General features: G+C 35.5%; 1 protein-coding gene across 1 annotated transcript in view; it reads right to left on the reverse strand.

Moving 5' to 3' along the window:
- Positions 1-22,644, reverse strand: part of LOC140137845 (uncharacterized) — a 33,928-nt gene that overhangs the window by 3,093 nt on the left and 8,191 nt on the right. The window contains exons 3-9 of the mRNA XM_072159639.1: positions 19,715-19,908; positions 18,809-19,144; positions 15,902-16,031; positions 12,739-12,953; positions 11,645-11,892; positions 10,176-10,420; positions 8,768-8,970 (exon numbers count right to left, since the gene is read on the reverse strand). Coding sequence (XP_072015740.1) covers positions 8,768-8,970; positions 10,176-10,420; positions 11,645-11,892; positions 12,739-12,953; positions 15,902-16,031; positions 18,809-19,144; positions 19,715-19,908 — 1,571 coding nt within the window. The remainder of the gene's footprint in view (positions 1-8,767; positions 8,971-10,175; positions 10,421-11,644; positions 11,893-12,738; positions 12,954-15,901; positions 16,032-18,808; positions 19,145-19,714; positions 19,909-22,644) is intronic.

Genomic DNA, 22,644 nt, shown 5'->3' on the forward strand with positions numbered 1-22,644 from the left:
GCAAAACAGCTGCAGGACAAGATGGCCGGAGGAAATGAGCTGAGAGAAATAAATCATAAACTGGACAAACTTGACGGCATTATGAAAAAGTTAGATAACATGGATGACAAACTGGACAGTATGGATAAAAGACTGACAGCGCAAGAACAAGAGATAAAAAGAATGCAAGCCCAAGTGGCAGATAAAATTGAAAAACTGTTCAATTTGGAAGACAAAGTTGACAACGCGAGCCCAACATCTGAAATGATAAAAAATCTGACTGATCAAACTGAGGATTTGGCTAACAGACTTAGACGGAATAATATTGTAATGCACAATGTTCCAGAAGGAGCAGAAGGAGAAAATGTATATGACTGTTCTTCGTTTGTTAAGAAATTTCTTGTGGAGCACATGAAAATAGAAGATGCTGGGCAGTGGGAAATTGAAAGAGCCCACAGATCGCCAACAGGTCCCCCAGAATGGGCCGTGATTCGACCAGTGACGGTGAAGTTTCTGAGATACAGGGATAGACTAACAACGCTGAAAGAAGCCCCTCTAGCCCTGAAAGACAACCCTTTTCGTATGGAGGGAAGGCCGGGTGACTTCAATATATATATCTCCGACGATGTGACATTCAAGGTCAGAAAGCAAAGGAGTATACTGGTGAAACTCAAGAAGCAATTGAAGAGCAAGTACCCCAAGAGACGAGCGTTTATCCCAGATGTTGTGCCGCCCGATTCTCCTGCTTGCGAGGACGAGAGCGGAGCCTTAGTACGGATGAGTCCCGGAGACACGCTAGCAGCATCATCATCATCAGATTCAGAATAACTTTGGATTATTTGGAAGGATTTTAAACTTCGCAGTGTTAATTTTTCCAAAGCTGGATTATAATTATAGTTTTTGTTCGATGGATCATACTGACAAGATGCTGTATTTTTGAGAGGAGTCACGGACAAAAGAGACATCTGGATCGCTGGTATGTTAGTGTATTTAAATATTAAATTAAAAGAAATTGACTTTTAAGCGACAATCAGTGTCTTCACTTCGCTTTATTATCTCATTTATAATATGAGATGAGTTACCAGTTATTAATGAACATTATATGGACTCAGTGGAACATATAAACTCTTTTTTGTCATGTGAGTGACATCTGCATATTGTCAGTTGTGTAAAAATTGCATAATGTATGGTAAATGTTGACAATGTTTAAAAGTTGTTCGTTGAAAGCTTTGGTGGAATTTTTCGCCTTGTAATTGAGATTATCACTTGTATGCTATCATCACCAATATCTGAGACCATGGCAAAATGCTCTTTTTAAATTATTGTTTCCTCCAATTTTGGTTTTCTCATTAAGCCCGATATAATACATTTTCTTTTAATTTGAAACGTGTTTGAGGTGAAATCTGATTTCGCCGGTGAGTTTTTATTTCAGCCTTTTTTGCGAGGGTGGTTAGCGAGACTCGCTTTCGAAATTCAGCGAGTCTAATTATCATAAGGATTTGAATTTGGAATTTGAAACGACAATGGACTTGGAAAATATTATGTATACATGTTGTTATCAAAAAGACGTTGCGTGTTGGTTGTTTTTAATTTGGTTGTATATGAATGTGCAGTTGTGTTTATACAGATTACCCAGAGGTTGTAGTGAATGTACATGTACTGGTTTCACCATCAAGTTGATGGGCTGTACAATACTGTGGAATGTAAACAAGGGTGCGAGTGCGCATACGGACACCTGAGTTTGGTATCCAAAATTAACATATTATAATTATGATGTCAACAATGTCTGGAATAACTGATTTGAAAGTTAATTTGATGTCATTAAATGTTAAAGGCATCAGAGGTATAAACAAGCGCAGGAAAGTGCTTCATTGGTTAAGTAAAAAGCAGTCTGATATCATTTTACTACAAGAAACTTATAGTACAAGAGAGTTGGAAAAATACTTTAAAAACAATTGGAATGGTGATGTGTTTCTATCACATGGGACAAATCATAGCAAAGGCGTTGCAATTTTGATAAAGAACAATGTGGAGTTTGAAATTATTTCAATTATACTGACACCGAAGGAAGATACATTATTTTAGACATGAAGGTGAACAATAACCCCATACTTTTGGTTAATGTGTATGCTCCGTGTAGAAATTCTCAGGAGCAAATGCCATTTTATAATAAATTAAAAGACATTCTCTCTGATTTGTACAGTGTTGATAAATGTATTATCTGTGGCGGGATTTTAATGTGATGTTGAATTATCATCTTGACAGAAGCGGGGTAACCTGCACCAAAAAGCCTGTGTTGTTGATGCCGTTTTGAATTTAATGGATCAGTTAAACCTTATTGATATCTGGCGGGTTCGAAACCCAAATCTTAGAAAATATACTTGGCGCCAACGAAATCCTTTAATGCAGAGTAGACTTGATTACTGGTTTATTTCCGAGAACTTACAAGATTGGGTTAAAAAGTGTGATATTTGCCCTGCAATTAATACTGATCATTCTTCAATTCATCTTAATTTGGAACCTAATGATAATAATAATCATGGCCCTTCGTACTGGAAATTTAATGATTCTTTATGTGATGATGTTAAGTTTATTGGTGAGTTAAGAGATAAAAGATCAGAATGGATTGAAAAGTATACTGATGTGACTGATCAAAGAATCCTTTGGGAGTTAATGAAGTATGAGATTCGCTGTTATACACAGTTGTACAGTAAAATTAAAGTTAAAGAAAGAAATTGTAAGGTTAATGACTTGGAAAAGAAGCTCAAACAGGCTGAAGATATACTTAATACCAATCCTAGTGATGAAGCAAATACTAATTGGGAGAAGTTGAAATCTGATCTTGATGATCATTATGAGTATGTAACCCAAGGAGTAGTTAAGATCTAGAGCAGACTGGTTGGAAAAAGGGGAGAAAAATAGTAAGTTCTTTCTCAATCTGGAAAAGTCAAATAAAAGCAAAAGCACCATCAGATGCGTGCTAAGTGAAGACGGTACAGAATGTGTTGATGAAAAGAATATTTTGAATGAGATTAAACATTTTTACTCTACTTTATACTCATCTAAAGAAGTCGATCTTGACTCGCCATCATCTCAACGTTTTTTTAATGATTCAATTCCCAAATTGTCAAATGATGACCAAAAGAGCTGTGAAGGTGAGCTCACGATCGAGGAATGTTATAAAATACTTAGCAGTATGAAAAATGGCAAGTCACCTGGTAATGATGGTCTCACAGTTCTATTTTATAAAACTTTTTGGGTTGAATTTGGATGTTTCCTAGTTGACTGCTTGAATGCAAGTTATAATTTGGGTGAATTAACAAATTCTCAAAAACAAGGTGTCATAACATTAATTTTGAAAAAAAATAAAGACAAACGTAAGGTGGAGAATTATAGACCCATTACTTTGCTTAATGTGGATTTGAAAATTGGGTCAAAAGTCATTGCCGAAAGGATTGCTAAGGTTTCTCCAAAATTAATCGGCTGTAACCAATCTGCTTTTGTCCCTGGTAGATATATTGGGGATGCTGTAAGAACTGTGGCTGATATTTTATATTTTACTAAAGAAAGAGACAGCCATGGAATTTTACTGTGTATAGATTTTGAAAAGGCATATGATTCAATAGATCATAAATTTATGCAACATGTAATGAAAAAGTTTAATTTTGGAAGTTCTATTCAGAAATGGATTGATACTTTTTATAATAATATCACAAGTTGTGTTATGAATAATGGTGTATCGACCGGGTACTTTCCCATTAATCGTGGTCTAAGACAGGGTGATCCCCTGAGCTGTCAGCTCATTAATTTAGCCATTGAAGTCCTCTGTATTCAGATGAATAATAATGAGGACATTGTGGGCATTCAAATCGATCCTAGCGATCGAGGTACACAGGTGAAAATGTCTTGTTATGCAGATGATATGTGTCTATTTGTTAAGGATATTGATTCAGTTAAATGTACTATGAAAGTGTTAAGGGAGTTTCAGTCATGTTCTGGTTTAAAAGTAAATAATAATAAGACGGAAGCAATGTGGATCGGAAGTGTCAGGGATAATAAAAACAAACCGCTGGATGTACAGTGGACTAAGACTGTAAAAATCTTAGGAATTTACTTTGCATATGGCTCAAAATATGCTAAGGTGTCATATTATAGCCATATATTTTGACATCTTTTTTTTAAAATAATAATTATAGAAATGGAATATTTGCTAGTTTAGTGGCAAGTTTAGGTAGTAAAGACATAGCATACACAATTTAAGTAAAATCCTTTCACTCTAAATAATAAAAATAATAAAAATAGCTGTAAAATGCCTATTTTTACACTTTTGTTTGTAACATGCCAAGAGACGCCTTTTTTCAACAGCTTTTAATTTTTTTATGGATCCTTATAGAAATTCATGTGACCTGTTTCCCAAAATGGTGCAGTAAACCAATCAAAAAAACAGAAAGAGGCATTATGAATTATAAGTTAACAGATCAAGAAAAGGATTTAAAAGTTTGCCTTGCGTATGTTACTATTGTCTGTCAAACTTTTGATTGATTTTGAAGTCCCTCAGTTTTTATAAACAAAGACTTGAAGCATAAACTAAAGGGTAAATCTATTGTAAATAACTTCATTTCTCCATATTATAATCAATTTGTAAGTGGCTGCCATCTTTTTTGAACATATAACAATTTTAAAATTTTTCTTGAAATGTCTGTCAAAATATAACATACGCAAGACGGTGCTGTAATTCCTGCTAAACTAGGGTGATACAGCTAATTATGCTACATGACATAGCATTTAGCTCCACCTAGCTTTGTGGCACTATCACTTTGTGAGGAGAAGCTTTTTTTTGACACAATCCATTGTTAAGTGTTGTCTGTCAAACATTTGTACGAAAGTAACATACGCAAGATTTGTATGTGTCTGTCAAAAATAACATACGCCAATTTGTTTAAAAAAATTAAAAATCACTTGATGTTCACATTATGATGATAGTTTAGAGTTTATAAAAGTGTTTTAAAACATGTGATTTATAAACTGCATGTGATCTTTATTCAATTTCCCATCTTGAACTACTGTTTTTGCCAAATTATTATTCTGTATGTTACATTTGACAGACATCTTGCGTATGTTATGGCTTGACAGACACACATATTTTATTTATAACAATTTATCCTCCTTATTGTAATATTTGGACACATTTTTTCCACAATCAGTTGCTGTAGGTCCTACACCTAAATAACCACAAAATACCTTATGTAATACTTTATAAATTTTTATTTGATTGCAGAAAATCATCAAAATTGTGTCTGTCAAATATAACGTGACGCAAGGGCTAGAAAATTAAATTTGTGAAGTAAATGGTCTATAACTTATCTTTCTTTTAGTGTATTATGAACGATATATGTGCATACTATAATTTAAACCTGGTTGGAGACCAAAAGAAAAGAGCTGGAAAAATAATTGTGTGTTACACTTTTATGACACCTTAGCTTATTTTGAGCCATATGAGGAAAAAGAGGTGATAAATCTGAACTACAATGATAGAATAAGATCTCTGGAATGTACATTAAATTTATGGAAACAGAGAGATTTAACAGCAATTGGCAAAATCTTGGTGATTAAAACATTTGGTTTATCAAAACTTCTCTATACTTCAGCAATGATTGGTATGCCATTAAGTATTCAAAAGAAGGTTAATGATATTATTTACAAGTTCATCTGGAATGGCCCAGATAAAATAAAACGGTCTGTTTTGTGTAGAGCATTAGATGAAGGTGGTTTGAAAATGGTTGACTTACAAGCAAAAATCAAAACACAATCTGTTATGTGGCTTAAGAGACTAATTATGCCAAACAAATCTGGTTGGAAAAGTATCTTAATATTTTATCTAAGAAACCTGGGTGGCACAGGTATTCTGGAGTGTAATTTTGATTTTCTAACACTATCAGGAATTATTCCCCATTCTATTTGAATGCATTCAAATTATGGTCAAAGTTTAATTCAGGTGAGCCAAAAAATGCTATCGAGGTTTGCAAACAAGTGATTTGGAATAATAAGCGTATTCTGATTGGTAAAAAGTCGGTGTTTGAGGAAGCAGGCTTCCATACAATTTACGATTTCATTGATGACAAAGGCAATTTTAAGAATTTTGCTAACAGGATGGGTGATAACTATAATAGAATTGATGTGCTTAAATGGTTTGGACTGATTAATGCAATTCCAAAAAGTTGGCGTGACGTGATTCGTAAGGAGGGGACGACCCTTCCAGAGGACTTAGGCATAGTGATCAACTTATCGAGAGGAAGTGTTCCACTTCTGAAACTGAAGTCCAGGGATGTTTATAAGTCATATATTGATAGCATTAAAACTGATCCTGTTAGCCAATTTTCATTAAAAAGAGTTTATAATATGACCGAAGCCGAATGTTGCGAGTTGTATTTAATGCCTTTCAGAGCTACGCTAGATGTGAAATTAAGATGGCTTCAGTACAGAATTACTCATAACATTTTGCCAACTAATGACTGGCTGTGCAAAGTTGGTTTGGTTGACAATGATAAATGTGTCTTTTGTAAAACAGAGAAGGAAACCATTGTACATCTTTTTGGTAGTTGTAATATTGTGAACTCTTTCTGGCAAAGTATTCAGACTTATTTTGATTTCATACCTGAGTTCGATGAATTTAGTAAAGTATTTGGTTTACTGGATACAAATGTTAATTACTGGGCAGGTATTAATCAAATTATGCTCATTGCTAGAAGATATATTTACAAGTGTAGATGTGAGCAGTCTAAGCTATCTTTTAATGGTTTCAAAAATATTGTTGTTGATACCTTGAAGCTTGAACATTTTTGTGCACAAAGAAAATTGAAGTTGGATTTACATTTTAAAAAGTGGGATCCCTTTCTCAGCTTGTTGATAGTGCATGATATCTGGGATATCTCAGTTTGCCCTTATTGCATTTTATGTATACGGTTGAGGTGGTACTGCACCACTGGCCAATTTGATGCCTATTCTTGCATTTTTCTACAAATTTGTTGAGAGGAATGCAAGGATGGTCACGGTTTTGTCAGAAGGTGTGGTACCGCCTTAAATCCTTTATTCCATAAAAGTGTACTAGAATTTGTTTGTTGAAAATTCATATTAATTTCATGACCCCATTTATATGCTTGTCTGGAACTTGTTGTGATGCATTATATCTTGGATATTTTAGTAGCCTTTATTGTATTGTATATTATGTATACCGTTAAGGTGGTGCTGCACCCTGGCTAATTTTGTGCCTATTTTTGCATTTTTTCTACAAATATATTAAGAGGAATGCAAGGCGGGTCACCGGTTTGTAAGGGAGTGTGGTGCCGACTTAAATCCTTAACTCCATAAAAGTGTACTGAATAGAATATTGTATTGTTTTATATTACCCCCTGGAACTTATCTGTATTGTATATTCTTTTGTATATTCTTTTTGTGCTTGTATTATTATTGTACTGTTTTTATTTGCAACGCATGAAATGATTTACAAAAAAAAAAAATGACACAGACATTATAATATAAATGACCCGTTGTTGACGTGTGATTCATCATCAGTATTCGACACGGAATACCCTATGTCGAGAGATCGGTGATCGAAAATGGGATTTACAGGATTAATTTGAAAAAAAGGAACTAAATGGAAGTTAATCCGCATTGTTATCATGATGTTTGTTGATGAATTGGCTGTGGTAAACTTAGACTATGCCATAGTCGAATTTTGATAAAAAATATGTCATTATTAATCATGATGAATGCATTCTGATGTTTATTAGAATTAAATTGTTCAATAGTAAAATGGTCATAAAGAGTTTATATAATTAGATGATCAGTGACAATAAAAGTTATATTGAATGCAACATATCTTGCATAATTATAATTGCTCACTTAATATTGAACAATTCTGATTTTCGAATCTACCAGTTTATTGATCGCGAAAGCCCGAGTAAAAAATCTGACTATGTACTTTGACTTTTAAGCAGAACTTTACCCCAGGACTTTGGTCTCTAAAACACACAATCCAATTTAACCGCAAGTACAAGCATGGTAGTAAGACATGCTAAATGTACGTCCATATACACCACTGAGAGTTTAACTTTCGCGCCAGATCAAACGTGCCGCAAGATTGCTGTGTATGATGTAGTTAATGGTAATATACGTGCCCGGAGGATTTAAACCATAGCGAGATCTGGGCAACCAATCACAAGCCAGATCCATTTAAAGATGCATTACATCATGACCAATTTTAGTTAGGCCAGAAATTGGCCTAACTCTCCATAGAGTCCCGTGTTAAAAATGTTAACCGCATGTCAAAGTAGTCCACTTGGGAAGCTAACAAACAGAGGGAGCCCGGTGACTGAACATATCAGATGTGAAAATCTATCAATTGCACACAAATTAATGCAAATCAGCATTTTATACTTTTTCTATGGTTGTCCATCGGACAACTGCCTTCTTAACTTTTACTTGTCCGATCATTATTTTGGTTGTCCCGGACAATCGGACAACTGCTTAATTCGAACGCTGGACATCATCAAACTTTTGGTTTTCCCCTTAGTTTAACATGTTAGAAAAAAATTCTCGCAATGACATTATTTTTTTGCCTAAGGGTGAAAATTCATGACATTTCTTCTCCTCTTGGTGTTTTTTGTATCCTGTATCTGGGCAATAATTTCTTTTCTTTTTCCAATTGCTTTATTTCGCCATGTGGCAACATTTAAGAGGCAACATGTTTGACAATTAAGGTCTTTTTCTTTCAAAATAAAATAGTTACCTCTGTATTTCTGGCAGTTTGATGGGTGATGCCGTAACTACAGCATTATCTACAGCAATTTTAGCGGTCCTAGCAGCCTTGCTTCTCATGACATCACCTACAGATTTACCAGGGAATAATCTAGGCATCAGAGACAGGATGTCATCATTGGATGGATCAAGATGAAGGGCCATCAGGAGGTCATGTCTTGCATCTGCTTGATTCTGTAGAAGAGATAACATAGGCAATGTTGTAATTGAGCTGAGACTTATCCAAAGTGGTTTATCTACCGAGTCCACAACATTTTGACAGCAATGTCAACCTTTGGACTACCTCAAAACAATATGATAGATTTATAATAGTATATTGTCTTTATAAGGTCCTACAGTGAGAATTCCAATTGAGTGAACACAGCTTTCAACAGCTGTACTCGATCCAAACGCACAACCTTGGATAAAATACTAACCAATCTCAAGAGCGTTGGCATGGTTGGATTCACTTTCCGTGTCACTCACGCACAGTCGCACACGCTGATATGCATCACGCAGTGTACTCAAGTTCTTTAACCCTGATATGCCTATAAACTCATAGAATGACCTTTTTAAGGTCAGTAACTATTTTCATCTATTGCAATTTGGTCGTTCACAGCATCCTGCAAATGGTAGTGAGCTTTAGCAAAAATTGCATTAATTGTTTCATAATGAGGTGTAGAAGGATTCAAACATCACAGATATACATTTGTAGGTATTGTGGTTCTTGAGTTATGTTTGTAAAGAGGGCTGAAACCACATCACTTTTGTAAAATAAAGCAAGTTTTCAAAGTATATGATTTGTAGACCAAACTTCTGCAAAACATCAAGGTGTTATTTTTCAATAATATATTGATTTAGACAATAAAATTTGATCTTTTTGGCTGACACAACGAACAATACTTAGTCGACCTTTAATGTGCGGGTGTTGGTTAGGGGGCTGGCATTTTCTTTGGAAGGGGGATCCCAATATTAACAAAAACTCGGTGTCAATAAAACTGCGACCCCTCCTAATACAACTGCGACCCCTCCCTATTTCGGCAACAAAATTTTTTGCCCCCCCCCCCCCCCCACCACCGATACACCCTACCCTAAACAGGCTAAAATTGTATTGAAAACAGTCTTTTTGAATAAAATAAACACACTATCTGTGGTCATCCTGTGACTCCCTACATTTTGGTCATCAAAAATTTTATGACCTCCCCTATTTTTCTTTCAAAAATTTATGACCCCCTCCCAGTATATTTGGGACCCACCCCCTTCCGAAGAAAATACCAGCCCCCTTAAAACTATTCATTCCACAACAAGAGGTAAACTTTTGAGCCATGATTACTGAATGTGTGTTAATAAACTGCACATTTGGAAATGTTCCAAAATTGCGCATCCAAGTGAGTACCTACCTCTAACATAAATCTCACTTTAGCCCTGTAAATATAGTAAGATCCCTTGCGAGGATTATGTTGTATTGCCACAGTAAACCGAGCCTCAGCTTCCTGGTAACTATGGTCTTCATAATCCAATAAACCAAACTCGCTATGAATAGATGCGATACGTGAACGAATCATCCAATCAGTGGCGTCGATTTCCAAGGCTTGGTGGTAGTCCGCTAACGCGAAGTGTAGCTCGTTAAGACGGAAGAAGCAGTCTGAGTATGAGGCAAGGTAAAGATTAGTGGATTATTTATACATGAATATGTTAAGTTTGTCATGCTTGCAATAAAAAAAAATCTGGTATTTTGTACTAATTAATGCATGGTGTGTAGAATATGGTTTGATTTTCTATATTTGCATTTATACAAATCTTTGCCCCAATCAAGTTGTTAATTTTTTTTTGAAGTTGTTCTTTACTAGGTAAATTGTTATTTCAGTGCATGCTGCATTATTTTCATGTCCTCGTTGCATTTTTGATTTTGTAGTTATTATCCGATTATAGATTTATATTGTCTGATCTGGACCTCTTGGGAGATCAGTACTTATGTATTCAACAAGCTTACTAGAATAAAGAATGAATGAATGAATAAATGAATGAATGAATGAATGATCCCTGCCTAATTGAACTCTCTTATTCAATAAAATAGGCTTAACTGCACAATCCACAGCTTCAAAATAAGAATTGAGACTAAAAGCTGTGATCAAAGATTTTGTTACTGCGTGAGTCAATAAAGTCCCAACTCAGGTTCGCGTAAATTCACATAAGCGTTTGCCAGTCACACATTATGCAACGCACAACTAGCGTGAGCATTGCGACCAACTGTGTGCATGCCATTCTATATCAATACACGGTGTTATGAGTCTTATTTTTTCCGCCTTATATAAACTGAACAAACTTTAGGAGATCAGACTTTGATTTTGATTGGGGAAAGTAGGTCTCTTGGTTACAAATTTAGCACTGAATATAAACAATAGATGGTACAGTGTTTCTTAAAATCAGATATATTTAGTGGTGTAGTAACGGATGCAGAGTAAAATTAAAAATAGAATATTGAAGATTGCTTTTCATTGATTTTCATGATGCCAGTACATATAATTTGTTGAAATGTTTATCTCTGGTCATTTCTTGCAAGATTGTATCTTTTTTCTTTGGGACTTCTCAAACAAAAAGAAAAAAATTTCGGCAAAAAATACTGCCGTTAGATGTACAGAGTTTATTTAGGCGACAAAAAAACCACCATGTTCTACGGGCGAACAGACCTTTCAAACAGGGTCTGCCGGTCAGGTTTTTTTTTCTTCTGGAGGCTAAAATTACCCAAAATTTTACCAAAATCTGACAAATTTGAATATTTTTTGCAAACATATATTCTAAAAATGTTCAAAATGGTTTTACATGATTTTACCAAAATGTAAAAAAAAGTTGAAATAAGTTTTCTTACCTCCCCTATTTATATACAATCCTTTCTCTCTCTTCTCTCCCTTCAATGCCTTATTCAGCAAAATAATAGCTTCCTCATAATGCTTGCCTAGGAAGCATTCCACAGCAAAGTCATTGTATGTAAGCAAGAGTTGACGTTGAGATTCAGTATAGATGTGATCTTGCTCATTATGTTCTGTTTTGTCCAGAGCAAGGAGGTAGTCATCAATGGCTGCATTGTAATCTTGCAGTCTTCGATGTAAGGCTCCTCTGTGTTACAAAAGACAGAAGCAAAACAATGAGACATTTGTACATATTTGAAGTGGTTACATTGTATTTTAGAGAATATTCATTTTCATTTCATTGATACAAAAACTGCTTTTGTATTGTGGAGATACCGACACATCCTCCTATGCATGCATGGATGGACCCTCATTGCTCATTTTCAAAGCTAATCTGACAATAAGGTATATTGCTGATAGCAATTGTTAGGCAAACATGATGCTTGTTGGGAATGAAAAGGGCTCAAAAGCCATCGAATTCATTACCCATAACGGTGAATTTGAGCCCTTTTCATTTTTGACTATCACTAGCTATCACTATATCAGCAATATACCTTATTAACTTATGTTATACATTGTATACATGTTGATAGCATCAAATTGCACTCGCTCATACAATGTGCAGTGCCTTTGGACATGTCACATAGGATTGATTCATTTTCCTTTGAGGTTGATGCATTTATATAATTTTGTTCATAAAAAATGTTATAAAAACAGCAAATAGCACAGGATTTTCCTTGTGTATGAAATTGGGTAAAAACTGCATCTTACTTGTTGCTCAAGATATTGGACAAAATAATATGTACTTGCACTGATATGTTCATGCATCCAATGCACTCACTTCCCTTGCTGGGCTCGTACATAAGATGCATCAATATCTCGACATGCATGCATTGTTTTGTCCAATTTTACTGTAATATGCAGTTTATTAACCTGTAAACAACTGTATTTACTCCTGTCACCAAATTTCTATTTCCTCCACAGAATATCTGACACCCTTAATTCTTATATCTGGTTGACACATAAGCAAGTTAGCCTTTCCCACAGCACATACCTTAACAAATGGTATTCAGCTACAGATGGGTTAGTCTCTATCGCAGTTGTGATTTTATTAAGCGCTTCTTTAAGTTTCCCTTGTAATTGTAGTGAGACACAGTTATTCCTACTTTCTTGAGCTCTTTCCTCCAGTCGTTTCATCAACATCTGTGCTTCCTCTTGGTCTGGGTTGAGGGAGAGGGCATCTTTGAGGTCGTAATAGCACAGTGAAGTCTGCAAGAAAGAATTGATGTTTTCAAATCAAAGTTTTCCAAAGATAGATACCATTTCTTTATGATGACCAGCTTATATTAATATTCCAGGTCATCACACTGCACTGTTGGGTGCACAGCACTTGTGCTACTTGTACGTTGCATAATGTATGTCACTGGTAAGCGCTTATGTGAATTTATGCGTAAGGACGCTTGTGTATGCTTTACTATGCTGCATACACACCTGGTGCATGTTTATTTGATAAACATGTCATTAACGTGATACATTAAGCAGAATTAAAAATAACACAGAAATTTCATCCTGCTTTGCAAGAATCAAGGTTGATTTCTCACAATCATGTTTTGACTGAAATCAAAGGAATCTCAAACTAGCTGTACACTACCCATAAATGTGTTAAATTAAAAAAAAAGTGTCTATGTATCTGTTTCACAAGTCAAAGGCAGCTGTATACCAGGGAGCTACTGATGGTAATAACTGAATTGTCAAAATGTCCTACTTTGATCTGAGCACTTTCTCTTTTGGGTCTGTGATTATCAGATAACATGATTTCCTTGATCATATCCAATACAGCCATCAGCTCTAATGACCATGCCATATAAAAGGTCATTTTCACATTATATAGGCCTGCAATGTGTAAGACTAACTCTTGCTCTTCTTTCATTCTGGCAGCAAAATCTATATACTGACCTACTTTAATGTTCTATTCCAGTTGAAATCCATACACCCCTATGGGACACATAACCTTAATCTCCCAGGGGGGTGTAGATTTCAAATGGAATCACCTGTTCAGGTAACCCCATTTGAAATGCACACTCCCTATGTATGTGACATTAAGGGAATGTCTCCCCCGAGGGTGTATGAATTTCAACAGGAATAGCCCAAATGGTCTAAATATATTTTCTGTATTAAAACCATAGTTTGCTATGAAATACAAGCTGCATAGATACACACAGAATCAAGTTTACAAATACATAAAATATAAACATTACAGCAGCTGTGGCCTACTTTTGTTAATAAATTGGTTCTATATATTTTTATGCTATTAAATGTTCATGTTTGTGTAAAATTTGAGACTAGTTTACTAATCTTGGTGCTAAATGGAATTGTATTTAAAATGTTGAAATAATGTACCATGAAACTGACAGAAATATAAAAATGTTGCAACATTTTCTCATTCTAAACAGAAGGGACCCAGGGTCAGGATTTTGTTTCACAGTGCGAGAATCAATCTTGATTCTTGCAGAATAAATCGCGGGAATCATTTGATTCTCGCAAATCAACTTCTGTGTAAATTACAAACGTTTGCGGGAATCAACTTTGATTCACGCAAATCTGTTTATGTGAATCTTTGCGAGAATCGATTCTCTGATTCGCGCCGAAATTCTGACCCTGGGACCAACTAAAATGTATGACATTGGAGACAGGGATGGCGTTAACTCAGGTTTGGGGTGAATCACTCACCAAAATCACATTTTCCAAGCTTTTTCACTCATTGTGAGAGAAAATCTGTGGGTGATTGGCAAAATATGTTCATTCACTGAGTAGCAGTTAAAATGATAAAAAATTGGTCACTCCATCTCAAAAATATTTTTCACCTCCAAAATTTCATTTTCACCCCCGATATTTGGTTTTCATGCGAGTTTGGTGCCGACTTACATTCCTTAATGCTAACCCTGCTTGGAGGAATAAGTCCTTCCTTAAGGTTCACAAATCGTATACATTCTGAATAAATTCTTCCATTCTCCCATGTTTAAATGTTGGCTGGTCCCTAAGTTGCTACCAACAAGCTCAACAATAAATGTTCAAACACTTTAAAGGCCTAATTAGAAATAGTCCCCCTCCTACCCCTGTCCACTGTTGGAGTGCACTATATGCTCAGCATCACCATCATGTTCTCCGAACATTGATTGGTGGGTAAAGGAGAGAATATGTGGAAGAGGAACAATGAGGTAACACTATTATAATTCTTAGTTTCAAGAGACTCAAATAGTATGTGCAATGTGGTAAGAAGACTGTGCAAATTAAGTTTATAGGTTTTTTTTCTGAAATTACAGGTTCCCTGAAAGTATGCCAATAGAGATCAATTGGGATCAACTTGGAAGACTTTTTTACTTTTACAATTTTTTTTATCTGTGGGATGAGCATTTTAACAAGAATATACCATCTTTTCATCTCTCAAGGAGGTTTCACTTTGGTCAAGATGAAGAATTTTATGAAGATTTACGATTTTGATGTCTGGCGATGACAGATGTGAGATTTTTGTGTGGTGGATTTGGAAAAAAATAGCGGAAAAAGTGAATAATGCGCTAAAAGCGCTCGGTTTACAAATGTTTACTAATGTATGTGGGGGCTTTGAGATGAACTATTAAATTAAGTTGGCTTTAGGTCATTAAAAACACAAGAAATCAAATGGACAATGGGCTGTTGTGAAATCCATGCACCCCTATGGACTATGGATGAAATGACTTCAGGGGGTGTAAATTTCAAATGGAGTCATCCATTCAGGTAAGCCCATTTGAAATTCATGTCCTCCACAGGGGGTGTATGGATTTCAACTGGAATAACCCATTTTGTGGCTACATTATAATACCCATCAACCATCTGAATTACTAGTCGCAACAAAGAGATTAGACCCACCCAAAAGATGAAGGACTCTGCCATGTTTTTGTATCACTCATGGAGGGCAAAAAAAAACCACTACATGCTTAAACCTAAATGTATCACTCAAGTTCAAGATGCATATTATCGTCAGATCATGGCTTTGCAATAAATTGCCAGAGGTACACTATTTTGGTCTCCATGTATGACAAGCCAATGTGGCAGATTGACCATAGCATTACACACGTACAACATTCTGAATCTGTTCTCTTTGGGTCTAATCTCTTTTGAATGGTCCCATGTAATGCCACATCCTGAATAAGCAGTGGTCCCTGGGTTTGTTTACTTACATTCCTGAAGAGTTCATGTAATCTAGCTCTCATGATGTATAAATCAGGATTATCACGTTCCATCTCTAATCTCTTGTTGACTAATGCTAGACATTCACCATGTCTCTGTAAGGCTGCTAAACAGGCAACACTAAGAGCAAAAATAATGTAAATGCAAATGTTAATGTCATTTTGAACTGCTTTGGAATGTTGCAGGTGAAATCGCCACCAAAAATCCAAAATGGTTAGCGGCACAAGGTTTAAGCTTGGAATGGTCCAACAAATGGGCATTCGGTAACATGTCCCACTTTGGTAAAATATACATGAGTCCCTGTGATACAGGCAAACATTAAAAGTACCAACATTGAGCTCTTGTAGGACTGGTTCTTGAATTGAAGCATGGCTACAGGCTTCCTTAGCCATCAGGCTTAAGCCATAATCAGTCCCATACCAGTGCTTACAATTACAAATCGTACATCATCTAAAATAAAAAGATAAATCAATAAAATGGATCCACATTAGTAAAGCTAGTCTGCTGGCTTAGGAAGCCTGACCACTAGCCAAGCTTTGAGAAATTGGACCTTAGTGTATTTTTCAGGAATCAGGAGTAAGCAAAGACACTGGCTGTAACCTGCCATCACCATAGCAAGGGTTTACAGACAAAACTCAAACAAATTGTAACTAAAGGCAAATTGATTTCCAAGAAATCAGACAATCCTTGATCAATTTACAACTCTATCAATTGATCAAGGGTTTCAATGTCAGATTACTCAAGCTTATCCCGAATGTAATTTGAGGTGTATTAACCCGTTCTGTGAGTTACACAAATAAATCTGACATTCACATACAATCCTTTAAATATATTCAAAGAAATGAAATCTGTGTTAAATCTAGTGATTGGTTCAGCAACTATTGAATTACGTTCCTAAATCGTATACTTTTGATTATGCTAACAAGTTGAAATGATTTGAATCTATCGGTGTGTGTACAGTGTCTGAACTTCTTTTTTTTAAATTGAGAATTTTATGATTATATAATGATAAATTAACATCTAAATTAAAAGCATTAAAACAAGTTCATATATGCAAATATTCCCTATATTGTCTTAGTGATCTTAGGATACATTTCTTGTGCTTTTAAATTCTTGGAAAGATTTACCTGATGCACTGCATGAATGCATTACAATGTTATCATAAATGTTTAATGAATGGTTGACTAATCCAATGCTAGTACTCGGGCATTACAAATACTTAACCCCATGAGGACTACCTGCCAATTGGCCAAAATGATATATCAAGGAGGGTATTAATAAGATCATCTGTAAATGCAAGTTTTACCATCAATAGTTTGAAGCCAAGTCATAATTGGCAATTGAAATGAGCATTTCAAGTTATCAACCAATCAGAAATGATGTTAGATGACTAGTAGTGTCCAGTGGGTTAACTTACCTTAAACTTTTGCATTTTGTATACATTTGATGTCAATATGATAGTATGAATGTATTATAACACTCTTTGGAATACTAATGATCTCAAGAACTACTGTACTAACTGTGACATGATCCGGTCCATGGGGGCCAAAGGCGGCAAATTTGAAACTGAGATAAAGGCAAAACTATGGAGTAAAAACAATAGAATACATAAGAAAATACACATCACAAAACCTCATAACTTTAGAACTAAGTATGCTAGATCTTTGGTGTTTTCAGTATATGATAGCCTAATGTTACTACAAATTAATGATTATAGTAACTCAGTTTTCAAAAATGCCTCTTTTGGCCCCCATGGAGCAATCGTGTCACAATTAGACTAGGCATGTTTGCACTGTATTCTCATTTGAGTGTTGATCCTCATGAATACTGTTTTCAAATATTGCTATAATAAGAGCCAAATTTCAACAGTCAACTCATAAAGGGTTAATGATGGGAATAAAGAGATTACGTTTCACATGTCACAATAACTGGTGTCAACTGCTTGATGAATTATTTTTGAGGACAGCATTTTTGAAACAGGATCTACTTTGATACAGCTCAATGGTAAAAGCATCAACAGATAACCTGTTACTATCAGATGTGTGTTAGCAATACTGGTATCCCCTTGGATTTAATACACTACATACTGGATGGTTATATACACTTATATTATAGGTAAGCAAAATTATATTTGATTATTATTATGTTACTAAGTTTACCTTAGAGTTATCCATTTATTGATGAAATTATTTTAACTGATGGGGTTTTCTGTATTTTTGTTACTATGATAATACTTGATAAAATTGTTGAAGCAGCCGACTGTTGTTTTTCTTTCTAAAAAATGCCTAACTGAGAAAATAAGGGGACTTTGGATGAAAGTGTCCTGAATATGAGAAACTTGTAGGAAAATGAGATGTCTTTTAGCAACATTGCATAAACATTTGTGCGCTAAATATTCTACAATATGCCAGTCTAGTCACACTTACTTGCTTACTTTTAAAAATAGTGAGTAACATTTATCACAAGGCACTTTGCAATGAAGACAACTCGCAAGTAACACACTACTTGTAATAAAATCCTACTTGTAAATCATCATTGATAACTCACAAGTAGCTTAAAACCAACCTTGTTCACATGGGCATTACTCACAAGTTTACCAAACTAGTAGACTGACCAATGAGCTTACTATCAAGTTAGCAACATCGTCTGAATGTGCCTAATGTTTATATCAATGTGCAATTTGAATCATTCCCCTGACAACAGCTCTCCTAAACATATAACCCAGGAGAGTAATGTTTAGCACACTTGCAATGTTTAAAACTCAATGATGTTGAATGTATAGGAGAGTTTTCAGGGGAGCAATATAATAGATATCCCTGACAGCTCTCCTAAACACACCCAGGAGAGCAATGAGTAGCTTGCCTGCAAGTTTCAACAGTCCCAGCCTGATGCCTTACCTTCTTGTGTGGTATCCAACTACCTCTGGTCTCATCTCAGAAGCCCTTGAGAACGCTTCCAAAGCCTCCGCAAACAGATTCTGATCAAATAAAGTCTGCCCGTAGAAGTAGTACACAAACGCCAACTTGCTGTAATACTTATCGTTATTAGGATCTAGAACACACGCCCTCTTGAGGTTGAGGATGGCTGATTGAAAATCGCAGATCTGCAGGTAGGATTCTCCGCGAGCTAGATAGTAGGTGACAATTTTTGGGCATAGGTTGATGGCTTTGTCGAAGGCTAAGATGGCTTGGCAATGGTCACCTTGGTCCGCTAGCTTGCAACCTTTCTCAAAGCTGAGGATTAAGGAGTTGGAAAGAAATGATTTAGAAAGGTTAGCATACCACAGATTATAGATGACGCGATGTTATACTTCATTATTGTACAACTCATTTGTACTTCCCGACTTTGGTCAAAATCATGTGGCATGCTAGCAACTGATCTTCATATGTGTGTAGCACCAAATAATTCTGTAGTATATAGATAAAGTGACAGCAATGACTATAAATAATAGTACAGGGTTGCCACAATTCTCTTTTTTTTTAGAAAAGGGCTATTTTATCAGCCTTTTGTGGCCTTCCAGATCTATGCTCCATTGTATTGTTTTGATATAAAAAAATTAAAATTCTTTTTTAATGCTTTTGTTTGTAAGAGTTTGAATTATGGGAATTAAGTGCAAGGTTAAAACATTATGACCTCTTCAATAGTTGTTTACTTGATTCAGAACAAGTCTTTAAAACCTCAGTTCCTCAAATAATCATGATGCACACACATAGATCTACTGGATAAACAACAATGGCAACTACTGTACCAACTGTTTCTTGTCACTTCATCTATTGTTATTTTTTACTATACTAATTACTTACTGTTCTGTAGCCTTTTTAGTTATGACATCTCCCATCGATTCTAGCTCATATGTTGCTTGTCCCCATAAGTCTACAGCTACACTCTGTTTGTTTGATATACTTTTCTTAGCCCTGGCTGTTGCTTCTTCTATCTTCTCTTCACTGACTGCTGTTGTAAATACACTCTCTGCTTCTTCCTCTGCCTTGTCCTGTGTCTGGTAAGAAGATGCATATCAATTCACTTGAAATTAATTAATTAGAGGTATAAAAACAGCAGCATCTAATTTGAGTACAAGCAGATCATGTGTTTTGAATACTTGGGAGTATACAGATTCAAACACATTAAAAAATACATGTCATTACTCGTTGACTGCCGATAAAACGCCCAATAAAGACTTAGTCACCGGACCGCGCCGGCCAGTTAAAGTACATGCCCTATCACACCACTCCACACCATACATAAATTCTCCCAGTCACATTTCCCAGATATGAAATTAAAAAAGCGCCTTAGACCACTCGGCCAGTCGGCCACTTGTCTTGTTGTTATTCATTTGAAACTTATTTAAAAATATAATCGCTACCACGTGACAAGCAAAGACAAAAAACGTATTATATTTTGGAATTTTATCATTAATGTGTATTATAATAGAGCTACCATTATTTATATTGTTGAATTCTCAAGCGCATCATTTCTAATTGGGTTTTTATTCCTAAAGCCCGATACTGACTCCACCTGTACATTTTAATTTCATCGCGGGATGCTGAGATGTTTGAAAAGCATCGCAGCATCGCATACCGCCATGGTGGAGTCAGGATCGGGCTTAATTCAACCACCAGCATCCATGGTTCGATGTAGAGAGTCTTTCCTATTCAGAGGAAATATTGCAATTACACACCTTATTGCCTTTTAACAATAACCAATGACACTAGCACGTAATTCCAGTCAAGCACCAATCTTTAATCCTATTGTTGAAGAGGATAATAAGCTTATACTTATGTATAGCATTCGTAAAAAGCTTAAGTCTTTGTTTGCTTTGGTTAAGTCCTGTTCAAGTGGTGGATTAACCAACAATTAACAATGAGAGTACATTCCTGAACCTCGCTCAGTTGGCGATGATTTGAAGTGACCGCCAATTATGACCATTTGATATTTAATAGGGGCCTACCAGCAATGTTGAAAAAAAGAAATAATGTAGTGCCAAAATAATGTACCCTTTTACGGAAGGAGCAAAGTTTAACAAGTTACAACTCCGCTTCTGCAGTACGAATGTCAGCGGCGAATGTCAGGTTATTATTTCCCAGTCTTGAAAAAAATGCAGGCAGAGGTGGGAATCGATCTCGGTACCTCCCGGTTAAAAAGCACTGTGCAAAACCACTAAGCCAACTAAATATCGCGGAATTAAATCAGTAATAAAAGAAGTAGATTCTTATTTAGCGGCCAAATTGGATAAAAGGGGAAATATTTGTCCCTGCTCTAAAGAAAATATAGGTTAGAAAATTATCAAATAAATTTAAATTAAAAATTGAGACTTTATATTTATTTATTTCACAAGGCGGCATTTTCACAGACAAACACTGTATACGCTAAAAACTTGACCCTCATTACTAGATGATGGCATAGCTCAGTGTTAGAGCATCAGACTGGTAATGTCAATATCGTTGGTTCAAATCCGCCTGCCAGCAATGATTATTATGATTTTAATGCTACGCTACAATTTGTTCAATTTTTTTCATTCATTCATTCATTCATTCATTCATTCATTCATTCATTCATTCATTCATTCATTCATTTTCATTCATTCATTCATTCATTCATTCATTTATTTATTTATTTATTTATTTATTTATTTATTTATTTATTTATTCATTCATTCATTCATTCATTCATTCATTCATTCATTCATTCATTCATTCATTCATTTATTTATTTAAATAATTTGATATATTTGAAAGGGTATTTGAGCAATTTGAACCCACCTAGCTCGAGATACTCTAGCTAAAATACAGGTTTACATTTACTATCTTCCATTATCTTGCTGTATTTCAGCTAGAGCTCCAAACGACAAGCTTCCGGTTTTTTTTGGAGAACAATACTGTTACGTAAGATGAAGAAGAAACCCGCCTCGGAGCCCGCCTCTACTCATTATTTCATTGTACTTATTGCAATTTGCCTGCACACATTACGTAATCAACACAAAGCTTTTGTGAGGATTAGTGAGTGGATAAGAAATTGACAGTGGAGGATACGAAGGACACGCCGATTGTTAGTTGTCAATCATGAATTGCCGCAACGTATTAATATTTTACTGCATGGCATTCCCCAAACACCAAGACAAATTATGCCGTATTTTTCCAAAGATCACCTCATATAAAGTAAGCTGAATGCGATCTGTACTTTTGTAACATTCCGATCGCTTTTGATCACCTATTATCGGCGAATTTGCTTGAAAACACGTGAGTTCATGTTGTGTAAACATAATTAGCATAGACACAAATGAAATTACGATGCAATACAATGCAATTTGAATGCGCAGCAGATCTATAGAAATAACGCTGCCGGTTTTATGCAGAATTAGACCCTGTCTGAACCCACCCCTCCCAAATTGCCAAAACCTATGAGTTTAAATCATACATAATGATCAGTACGTCAATCATGAGTGAACACCGGTTGGTCACTGCATTTATTTGGGAATGGGTAGGCACTGCAGCTTGATTCACCATCCACAACATGATAATGTGTGCACATGCTACATTATATACACTTGTAGGCCTATGTTGTTGTTGGTGTATAAGTAATGGGCCTTGCAATTGAAATGCCTCAAGCTTTTAATCCGATATGCAGATTATCTATTTGTTTTCATGAATTGGAAGACATTCTTTGATGTATTAATGTACTGAGCTCAATGATCTGAAATTACTGGAGTGTGAGGTCAGCATAGTATTTTATTAAC

This window comes from Amphiura filiformis, chromosome 17 (genome assembly GCF_039555335.1).
Source record: "Amphiura filiformis chromosome 17, Afil_fr2py, whole genome shotgun sequence".
Classification (NCBI taxonomy): Eukaryota; Metazoa; Echinodermata; class Ophiuroidea; order Amphilepidida; family Amphiuridae; genus Amphiura; species Amphiura filiformis.